At 34.4% G+C, this 11,902-nt stretch overlaps 1 protein-coding gene across 1 annotated transcript in view; it reads right to left on the reverse strand.

Moving 5' to 3' along the window:
- Positions 1-10,605, reverse strand: part of tspan7 (tetraspanin 7) — a 30,089-nt gene extending 19,484 nt beyond the window's left edge. The window contains exons 1-2 of the mRNA XM_039766049.1: positions 10,174-10,605; positions 5,334-5,522 (exon numbers count right to left, since the gene is read on the reverse strand). Coding sequence (XP_039621983.1) covers positions 5,334-5,522; positions 10,174-10,260 — 276 coding nt within the window. The 5' untranslated portion in view covers positions 10,261-10,605. The remainder of the gene's footprint in view (positions 1-5,333; positions 5,523-10,173) is intronic.
- Between the last annotated feature and the right edge of the window lie 1,297 nt (positions 10,606-11,902).

The following is an 11,902-nucleotide window of genomic DNA, read 5'->3' on the forward strand; positions in this document are numbered from 1 at the left end:
GCAGCACAATGCCTGTCATATCAATGATATGGGCACTGTTTCCTCTAGCTCTTTTCAGGCAGTGTGGATGGCAGATCTGAAATGATCCTTCACATGGATCAGTCTGATGTGCTGGTTCTACTCAGGTATGGTAACTTAAGGGTAACCACATCTTGGATGGTCATCTGTCATGCCAGCCTGCTGAAACCTTACCTGTAGTTGAGACATAATACAGCCACTTAATTCATCATGTCTGGCAATGCTGGCAAACGATATCTTGGGTTTATGCTTAGATTTTTTTATTAATATTTTTCCACAAAAAGTTCACTTTTAAAGTGAGCTGAAACTCTTTGTTAATGCTCATTCTGTTTCTTATTACAAAAAGTAAACAACCTTACTATGTCTCACACTATTCCTTTTTGAAAACACTCTAAATATCTACAGTATAAACATACTCAAATAATTTGCCAAACAGCTTTACAATCAAGCTCCCTACCTCAGGATCATAGTCAGTTAGTCATCTTTTGATTTATAGATGAATTCTTGATGTGCATAAAAACAAAACTATACAAATTCAGAAAAAAGATTTTGGATATAGTTTAGGATGCAAATTTTATATTATAAATATTAATATTATTTTATATATGAAATGTATGTCAAATTTGTATTTCTTTTTGGAGCATAGTTTACTTTTGACAAGAATTAAACTCTGTACTGTAATAATAAAGAAGACCTATGTTTATTTTTCGATTAGCAATTACAATATGGATTGAAAGATGCATTACCTGTATCTAAAAAAAGGCTACACATGAAATATGGCCTAGATCAGAGTGGCTACATCCATAGTATGTATAACCCAAGCTACATCACATTTAAGGCTTTGCTTGGTGAAAGCCATGCATTTATTTGGTCTGACTTCATTAATGCTGATACAGAATGCCTACTGAATATTTGCTTTTGAAATCTATTCAACATAATTACATTTATAAATCTTAAAATTATAATTTACAGAAGTATTCAGGTTTATTTTCTCAAATGCTTAAGCATGTAAATGGCTGCTTTAAGGCATTTTCCCTGAACTAAAAGATAACACCATGCCTAGCCCTCTAAAAACCTTTGTGTTACCTTTGCAACTCAGTGAGGAATACTCATGAATCTAGATAAAACCAGGATTTTTGTTTTATTTTTACACTGCATATCCATCAATTTTATGACCTAAAAGTAAAAAAAAAAAAATCATAAAAGCTATACTGGCCAAAAGAACAGTAGCCTCAATCTTACCTGAAAACATAACCACAATATCCAAATAAGATATGTTTTTTACTTTTACTTAGTTTTCTGAGCACCACTGAGACATTATTATGATTTTTCTATCATTTTAACATTTCTCTAAGAATAACCTGTTAATTCATGCAATGGCAGTCCCCCTTAGAGACAGATCACCAAGTTTTGAAAGATTTTCAAAAGAAAATGCACTTCAGGTAGAGGTGGGGAGATTTAGTTGCACATTATATATTAAAGTATCGCATTTTAAACTAAAGTAGTCCTAGATAAACAAGTTTTTGTTTCTGAAGAGAGACATATGGATGGGTAGACAAGTGTTTATAAAACAGAAGACAGGCAAGATCTAAATGGCACATTAAATTAATCGTATAACTCAAGTAATTACCCAACCATAGCATAACATAAATGAGTATTTCATATTGGAGAAATTGCTGTGAAACCCAAAATGTTAAGAAAATGTCACAGGGAGCTCAACGATATAACCTGGTAGAGTGTATTTATTCACCATATACAATTTCTTATATTAAGAATTGGTCATTTTTCACATACCCCAAATTACTCTCCAGAGAGTTTTGGGGTCAGAGCACAGAATCAGCTATTTGTACAGCACCCATGAGGCAATTACAGGTTAAGGACCTTGCTCAAGAGCCCAATGGAGTAGCATTCCTCCTGTCACTGCCAGGATTTGAACTGGCAGCCTTGAGTTACCAGGCCAAATTTTTTAGCCAGAGAGCCATCACCGTCTTAATGTTCAGTCCTCTGTCTAAATGTTCCTTCCTGCATGAAATGTGCCAGAGATTAATTTGGTTCGGTTCATAAACTATTTGACTTTTCTTTTCAACCTTAGTGTAATTAGAAATATTAAAATTGTCCATAAGCCATCATGAAGTGTTTTGATACATGACCAAAGTGTTTAAATATGAATATATGATAAATAATAAAATGTGATATAAAATGTGATTGCCAAAACCTTTTTAGGTCAACTGAAGATTGCAAACAGTAGACAACATAAATTACAAATAAAAATATTTCTCAATATTGTAACATAATTTATCTCATCAGTTTAAAAGTAGTATTTTAGATTTGTTATATTCATTTTGAAAAATATATTCCATTTGCATCATAAACAAAGGGCCAGATTACACGATTTATTTAATTTTTCTTACCTTGAATCTTTAACCTAAAGTTTTAATTGCTTAACATATGCAGTCACTTAAATGCCATTTTAACACACTGGGGCCTCCCTCATTTTTTAAAGACAAACTTTTGCCATAATACTGTAAGAAATGCTTTTGTGCCTAAACCAACTGAAAGTGCACACTGAGATGTATGCTGGTTGATTGGTTGGTTCAGCTGTGTAATACATATGTTTGTTTGCTGAAAACACTCGGCTTTTTGCATTACACCTCTATATTTGCAAAGCCTGGCTTTTAACAAATAATACAATTACTGTTAGGGTTACATACATAACATCTGGTATGAAAGGAGTGTTTCTTCTACTGAGATATAATAGATTTTAAACAGGATCGAGAGATAGCAGGATCAAGAACATGCAGTATGTGACTGGGAGAGCAGACCCCAGAGTCCCAAGTAAAATTTAGGAGGAAGGTCATCCATACCTAGAGATTTTCAGGAGTTCATATCCCCTTAAACCATCTTACTTTTCAGATAATGTTAACAGATCAATCTAGAAGCATCTTCAGCAGATAATTTGAGGATGTTTAACCTTGACAGAAGAAGAATCTATATGGCCAGGAGCATGATGCATTGGAGAATTTGGAGTTTGGAGAATAAAGAAGTAAAAAAAAATTAAAAGGTTAGTCTGAGTGCTAACTTTGAGAGAAATTTGATCTGGTGTTCAAACGATGCTTCAACATTCAAACTGTACACGCAGTGAAAAAAATGTAGCAGCAAAAGGCACTAATGCAGCAAGCATAAATGTCATATATAAAACCCTTATCTATTAATTATGGCATCCATGAACAGTAGTATTGATGATTGAGGTGAAAATGGAACTTACCGCGAAGTATAGTTATGGAAGGTGACTCCCCTTTCAAACAGTAACACAAGGTAGAGTTAAATGCAAATGTAATTTTATTATATGGTATTTACATATTGTATTTATTGTTTTCATATTTTAATTTACTATTTAGGGCATTTAATTGTGTTATTTCTCTTTTAGATTATGTGTATTTGATGCTTAAGTTTATCGATATAATTATTGTTTAGGGTTTGGGAAGAGTTTAATTCACTTTACATTATTTCTAATTGGGAAAATGGATTCGGACTTTAAACAATTCACAGTTCAAACGCCCTCCTTAAACAAAATAAGTTTGAAGTATAAAACACCACCAATATATATTACAGTTTTAGTGTACAAATAAAACCACATGAATGTAGGATCATCCATGCTGTGAAAAATAAATAACATGAATGCCTTAATTCTTTTCTGTAAGTTGTTCACAGTACGGTACATTCTCCATCTGAATAGTAATGAAATGGCATCTGTAAAAAGAGATTTAGGTGTTACAGGGCCCTCAACTTAGCAAATACAGCTTTTGTAATCAAAACAAGTAGAAAATACTCAAAGTTCCCAACCCACTACCTAGTATCAGCTCTCACTGAAGCAAACAGACAAACAGAAGCTGTCCCCAATTTCCAGCACACAAACACATCCTGTTGTCCTTAGTAATTGCTTCCATTAATTTATCCATGATGCACATTAAGCTTACTTGCATTTAATATTTTGAAATTATTCAGTTGCCTGTTTATTTGAAAAGACAACAGAAAACTACACAGGTGAAGCTTCAGTGCTGTGGCATAAAGTAGAAATGGATGGAAGCTACTTTCTCTTGCCCTATAAATGGCCAGGTTTATGCCTGTTTTTTTGGAGACGTCTCCATGCTCAAGTCTGAGACATAATAAAATACTAAAAATGCAGGATTTTGATGAGAATAACTATTCAGAAAAAAACTCATTAGATCATTCAGTTTTAAGGGTGACACTACTCAGTGCTGGAAACTATTTGGCCAGGCCTTGGCCAGAAAGGAGACCGTCACGTTTTCTAATCAGTTCCATACTTCTTAAATTTCTCCTGATCATCTAAGCCTTATTTTGAGTGCTATAATTTCTTTACACATACCCAAAACTCCTCATCATAACAAGAAACACTAGACTGTACAAAACTTTGTTTCTGCAGTCTGACTTGCTCTGATTAAGTGATAATTATTTATCTCCCTCAATTCAGAAAATTAAATCAATAGAGTAGCATTCAGACAATTAATTTGTTCCAAAAAGATATTTAATCAAGTCCAAATATGATGGGCCCAAATCTGTATCTGATACAGACCTTGATGACTTCTTAGGTGACTTGAAGGCATCAGAATAGCTTCAGTGAGACAGTTCGCCATCATGGACAAAGACTAGGTAAAAGTAGTCACACAAATGTATTAAACTTCTGGAAGGGGTTAGTATTAAAATGGATTGGAGCTCCTATACTGTGCTGCTATCACAGAAAAGGCATCACATGATTCCCCTGTGGGCCATGACATGTCAAAACCATGAAAAGCCATTATGTGATCTCACAGAACCAGAGTTTACCCCAAATGAAACAACAGTTGATTACAGGGCACATTCGTTCAATACACATACATAGCAACATAGGACAAATTAACTCATCTGCCAATATTTTCATCTTTGAAACTGCTTCTCCTTAAGTATACACATCTTTTAAATATTGAAAATCATTTTGCGTTAACTTGTCTTTAGTAATACCAAAGATGTTCAACTTTCCTATGACAATAAAACAGTATAAAATACTTTAAAATGGACACACAGGTGAGTAATAAACACAGGAACCTACAAAATAAATAATAAAATACTTCCTTCAGGTCTCGTATTTGTTCTTTATCAAGGGAAAAAAGAGCATGGATATATATTTTTTTTTATCTATTAAGCAATACTATTGTATAGTTTATTCTGTATTGTACATGTTATTCTAAAATACAGGTAGCAACTATCTATAAATGATATCAACTCATACAAGCAGACAAATAAAAGTTTATACCTACCAACTTTAGCATCCAAGGGCTGCCTCGGCATGTTGCAAAGCATCCAAACAAGCCAAAAATGACAATGATCGCGCCAGTTCCAATCAGAACATAAGGAGCATTGGTGCTCTGATCTGTGACCAGGGAGAAGTAGCCTTCCAGGCTCACCTTTCCCCAAACACCAACAGCAAGCAGAATAACTCCTGTAAACTGAGGAAAAAATGTAATCAGATGAAAATACTGTCACGTTACTAAAGACCAAATTATTTTATAGTCAACATTTTACAACCACATGCAGTAACAAATTCAAATGAGTTATAGCAGAAGTGAAAAAGTCAAACAAGTAACAACACATGGCAAAGTCTCTTCTTCAAGAAATAATCCACACAAAAATTATATTCTTTTTATATGTTACTTATCCAATGTACTTTGTAGGTTTGACAGAGAAAGAATTTTAATTTCATATTTTTATGCAGAGTGGAGAAAAATAAGTTTATGATATAATAGAAGTCAATAGTGACCAGTGCTGAACAACAGCAAAAAATGTAACAAGGTCAATAAAAAAAAAAAAAAAAACTCTTGTTACTTGTGTTGCATAATTCACATCTGTCACTGTCAAACAAATGGTTTTTTGCTAAAATACTGTTAAGTAAGTACTTTTAGAATTAGCAGTACATATATGAATACGAAATCTAAAGGCTCAAGGGAAGGACTTTTTGACTTGAAGACCTGCCTCTCCCTGTCATTCATTGGTCAAGAGTCCTGTCTCCCATTCAAAAAGTCTCTACTGTGAGTCTAAGGTTCCTGTTTACAGACATGCTGATAATTCTGGAAGTGCTTAATTAACAATATTTTAGCAAAAAACATTCATTTTGCATGTTTTGAGCAAACAACTGGATAACAGACATGTAGATTATGCAACACTAGTGATGTAGGATTTTCTTTTTCTCCCCATGGATGTTTTTCCACATCATTTGCTGTTGAACAGCACTGGTTACTATTGACTCCTGTTGTACTGTAAATAACTTTATCTTCATGAAAACATGACATTACTATTTTCCTCTGTTATCACTATAAAGTACATGTGGTAATTAATATATAAAGAATAATTTTTCAGTTAAGTATTTCTTTAAATAAAATATTCTTAATGTATTACAATGAACATTAAAGTGTTAAACGTGGGGAGTTAAGGGGTTTGTGCTTCTCCAGCATTAAAACTGTTCCCACCAAGCCTTGCTGTGTGCTCTACAACTGCACAACTCTACAATGTGCTTTCCATTACATACTCAATGACAGCTTTGTTGCCAGTGTTTTGTTCAGTTGTCCGACATCAATCTCAAATAAAATGATGATAAAATAAAGTACAATTAATTGAGTTCTTTACTAATATTACCATGCAAGACATTTAATTAACCACCTAAAAACCGTAAAGTTGGCGAGGTGGTTTTCCTTTTGTGCCTGTGGTGAACTGAACTTCATTTATGGTCTGTTACCACCTTGTGCCTAGCGCTTGCCAAGTACATTTTTGTAAGTGAACCTCTCTTTTGGAGAATGAATGAATGTTTGAATGCTTTAGTTACTTCATGTGAGCTCTTCTAAATATTCTTTGTGCAAGTTAATTGGGCATGCAAGTAAGAATGTCACTGTACTACTACCATTATTCTGTACTTTTAAAGCCATGACTTTTTTCCTATTAAATCACAGTAAAATGTGCTGTTTGTTACACATTCATCCGTTTTCTGTAACTGTTGTATTACTATCCACAATTGAACATATTTATCTTTATTATTACATGTTTTGTTACTATTATATAAATGGATGCATGTTGATTATTTAGCCAGTGTCACTAACATACATTTTAAACTTTATTTGAAACAAATGTGACAAAGGAAAAACACAGTGTACGTTTCATCAATACAATGCTTGATTAATTGTGAATTTTTATCACTTTTTATCACTGACATTATGCTCACTATGGCAGCTATTCTAAAGATGGATTTAAAAGGAGATACAACAATAAGCCTAAAACAACATCTCTACTGCAAATGAAAAAAATTTAAAAAACCAACATGTCCCCAACAGGCTCTGAAACATTAGCAAGATAAGGCCTAGCACTGAGTGAAGATGTTGGCCAACTTTTACCTGCTATCACCAGTAAGAAACAATTAATAAGTAATCAGATGTTATCTGTAAACTCTGAACCTGACTATTTTACGTGGCAAGCCACGTTGATAATCTGATTTGAGCAACAGCCATAACTCAAGGGTAGTCTGACTAAGAGGTGAAAAAATGAGAGCAAAACCACCATCAGCTTGTGTCTAAAGACACACTGGTACCTAACAAGATTTGCAAACTGTTGAATGCAGACATACCTAAAAGCTCTTAGTTATGTATTGTGACATTTCATTTGAGAAACTGGTATATCTTATATGTACAAATATGCATGTATTAGGTCACTGAAATGTGACAGTGCCTAAATATATAAATATAAGCCCTGAAATTGTAGGCTATCTATACACTTCTGTTGTGACTGACAGTTGCTATTTCATACAGATAATTTAAGTGTGATGACAGCTGTGATTTCAAGACCTTCCTAAATACCCACTGAATAGACTTCAGTTTCTACTGCACCCAAACTTTAGGCTCATGCAAACTGTAAGCAAGTGGCTAAAAAACAGATTAAATATCAAAGATATCTATCTGTTGAACAGCTGGCAATAACCATCTTTAAATGTGTTATAATAGAATACAAAAATGATAAAAATCAACATTTCTACCAATTAGTTAAATTGCTAAAAATGTATTTTTCTTTAGAAATGAGTAAAAAGTGAATGAAGATGACCATGGCCATATTACTTGGTTTGGAAATAGTTATATGCTACGGTGTACCCGCGATGGATGGGCACCTTGCTCAGGACTAGTTCCTGTCCTCCACCTAGAATTGTCAGGATATGCCTCACAACTTCTTCCAGGGACTAAGTTCAAACTCCAGTCTGAACATTGTCACATTCTTCCCCTATTTGTGTGGGTGCTTCAGTTTTCTCTTCCATTCCAAAAATGGCAACTTTAAAGTGGCAGACTGAGTGTGACCAAAGGGTGTGTACCAGATTTGCCTTATGATAACTACTGTAAGCTCCACGGTAGGCTGCCTCTTTAAATCCATTACATTATAGACAGCAAGACAACTTATTACAGTACTCTAATTATTCTACAGACTATTGAGTAGTATGACTGGCTCAGTAGTATAGAAATTGCATGTCCTAATCTGGCATGACACACATTATTAGACAGCAAATAGTGAAACATGTGGTCTGTTTTTGTTTGATAAATGATACACTGCACAATTATTTATTACAGAAATAAAGCAGTTCACTAACTCACATATTTTTTACATTTTTGGTCTGTATATTCCATCTGCCTACGAGTGCTGCAATCACCTAATTTCCTTATTGTTGTGACCAGCTGAGCACATTCTGTATCATAAAGCCAATATGGACTACAGCCAAAATACTGTAACATGCACAATATTTATGTACAGAGTGAACTTTGCTCTTTAGTAGTACATGATAAAGAGGAAAGGAAAAAAAGATATTTTATAATAAATAAAAAATATAATCTAAGCATACCCTGTCACCAGTGTAATATTAGAAGGAGGCTAGGTGGTGCAGTGGTTAGCACTGCTGGCCTACAGCCCCAAATTTGGATGGAGTTGGTATGTCCTTCCCATTTCCACTTGCTTCACCCTCTTCCCAATTTGTGCCAGTTGGAGGCCACATGCCAAAAATGACCAAATGAACCTAAATGGCAACCCAAAGTTTGTCTGCTGTGATTGTGGATGTGCACTCTGCTGAACTGGGATCCTTTCTAGAGTTGGTTTCTGCTTTATGCCTTCATGTTCCTGAGATTCAGCAATTGAAAAAAAAGGGGGTTGAGAAATATGACCTTATCTGTATATAATTAAAGTCACATTAAAATATAAATTCATATTATTCATGTAAATTGTTAAAAAATGTTGATTTTTCTTCCTACATTATTGGCCATAACTATTATAGTAGATTTTATATAAAAAAATAAGAGAGCGAGAGAGATGGATAGATACTACTATAGGGTTATATCTCATAACTGATTTTAAAACTTAACATCAGCGCCCCATCGCCCTCCCTTCACTCCTGATGTGCTGGAATCTGTTGCTGAGGAAAGAGAAATCAGTCTAATCTGTTCAGCTGTCTGCCACGGCAAGGTTCACTAAAACTTAATAAAGGTACAAAACACTATATGAAAAAATGTACAGATTTGCATAATAGAAAAAATATCAATATAAACGGTACAGTACGTCACAACTTGAATATTAATCTTTATATTAGAACCTTCCAGTGTACAATTAGAAAGTGAACTAAAAATCAGTTGTGATAAAAAAAACTACGATGAATAATTTAATATGCAATGTATGGATTATACAAAAAGGTTACTCTCACGATACGTACCTTTATACAGCATACTTTATAATGAGTCCATAAATGATTTATTTGAGAGATGCATGACGTGTATTACTTGGTGGGTACACATATTTAAATGTATTCTACAAATATAAAAATACCCAACGTCTTCATCTCAGCGATATCAAATACGATCATTTTTCTAGCAATGCTGACTGACGTTTTTACTTGTCACCATACTAATTATACGAGTACATTATACAGATCACATTATAAATAGCACTTAGAAGTTTTCGCGTCCAGACAAAAGACACACTTAGTTTAGGTCCTCCTAGGTCTCAGTCCTGTACACCCTGCACGTACGTAGTGCCCGTTACTTGTCCAAACCCCGTCGAGTCACTATTGTTCGTATCCAATGTACTTACCCAGAAAATGAGACTGTAAGAAATTAGAAAAGTTTTAAGGCAGGTTATAACCGGCTTAGTCTGTAGCCTCCGGGAAGGCGAAGACATCCTGAATATCGATTTCTTTTTAGCCTTTTCGCAATTTTATTGGAATGTTTTTGCTTCTCCTTTCTTTTAACTTTGGGCGCTTTCGGCTTAACAACTTTCTCAAACTTCTCCTTGTATTATGTGGCAAAAACTTTCCAAAGAGCTGAGGGCGACGAAAGAAAAAAAAGAAAAGGGAAGTGTCGTCAGTAGTTTTCCGGGGAGAAGACGATACCCACGACCCGCTTGTTGTCCTTTGTTTTGCTTCGTTTTGTTTGTCTTATTATTCGGAGGAGTGGAGCGCCATGTGGCAGCGTGGCAAACAGCGTCACAGTGACCTCAACCACGACTGTGATCTCCGGCCATGCTCAGCTGCTCCCCCTGTCGGTCCATCGGCTCCAATACAGACTTGTGGCTGACGAGAAATTCTTAAGCCTCAAACACATTCTCAATAGACTTGGATTTGTAACTCTTAAACTGCAATTGTGCTGGTATGAGCTCTGAAGCAAGATACAACACCTCAGGTTTGAATTCTCACACCTTAAGTTTATTTTTTAACGAACTTGACCGTTTAAGCTGTATCGCAGGCAGTGTAATAGCTGTTAAGTCACTGGACTTCAAATCCTAAGGTTGTTGGTTAAAATTAAAATCCTGCTACTGACACTGAGTTACCATGTACTAGACACTTCACCTACCTGCGTAGTTGGTAAAAAAAAAAAAAGAAACGTATTTCAAATGTTGTAAGTCACTTTGGATAAAGGCATTAACCAAATAAATATACAATAACAGTAAATGTGACTCATATGTTAAATGTTAAGAATAAAATACAAATATGCCTCTTATTCTGCTCTGTGATGCTACTAAGAAGCCAATAGTTTAGACAGTTTAACTGGCATAATTCTCATCCATTGGTGTTTTAGTTAAAGAACTTAAATTGTGAGCAATAAGAAACATGACATTCTGAAACCTGAATGCAATGTGTATTTGCTGTTAAAATAATCATAACAACAAAATGAAAAAAAAAAACCACTCTTGTAAAATTATGCTGGAAAACAGTTCCATTTCTGGCAAATAGACTTATAAAATATTGAAGATCTAAATTTTATACAGAACAGCTATAAAAGAGCAGTGATATTTCTGTATTAGGGGACATTGATGTTGTGTACAGTAGTAATAAGCCTCTCTCAATAATATCAAAAGATCAATATCAAGAAATCTACAAGACATTATGCTGCATCTTGATTTTTATCCATTGCTGAGGAGGTCAGCTCTAAATATGAAAAAATTACCAGAGACTCCTACATGTTCTTCTGCTTCATGGAAAAAAAACAGGATTGTGATGTTCCAATTTTAAATTAATGCAGAGTCCTGGTGCAGAAAGAACAGGTATTTATGTAAAAAATTTTTTTTTTTTCATTTGTTTGTTGGCCTCGTGTTGATCAGAAAACATGGTAGTTAGCACTTCTACTGCACATGCAGTGTATAGTTTGAGTTATGCAGTAGGTGTACTGTAGTCTGTGTGTTCTTTCCAGGTTATTGTGGTTTGTCCATTTTCACATCAAAGTCATTTGATTCTAAACCTGAGGATTTGTTGTTTCAAACTATTCAGTTCATAATCAATAGGTTTTCCTGAACAGTGTGTGTTTGCAAGGCTTTTACTTTACTT

Source organism: Polypterus senegalus, chromosome 10 (assembly GCF_016835505.1).
Source record: "Polypterus senegalus isolate Bchr_013 chromosome 10, ASM1683550v1, whole genome shotgun sequence".
Lineage (NCBI taxonomy): Eukaryota > Metazoa > Chordata > Cladistia > Polypteriformes > Polypteridae > Polypterus > Polypterus senegalus.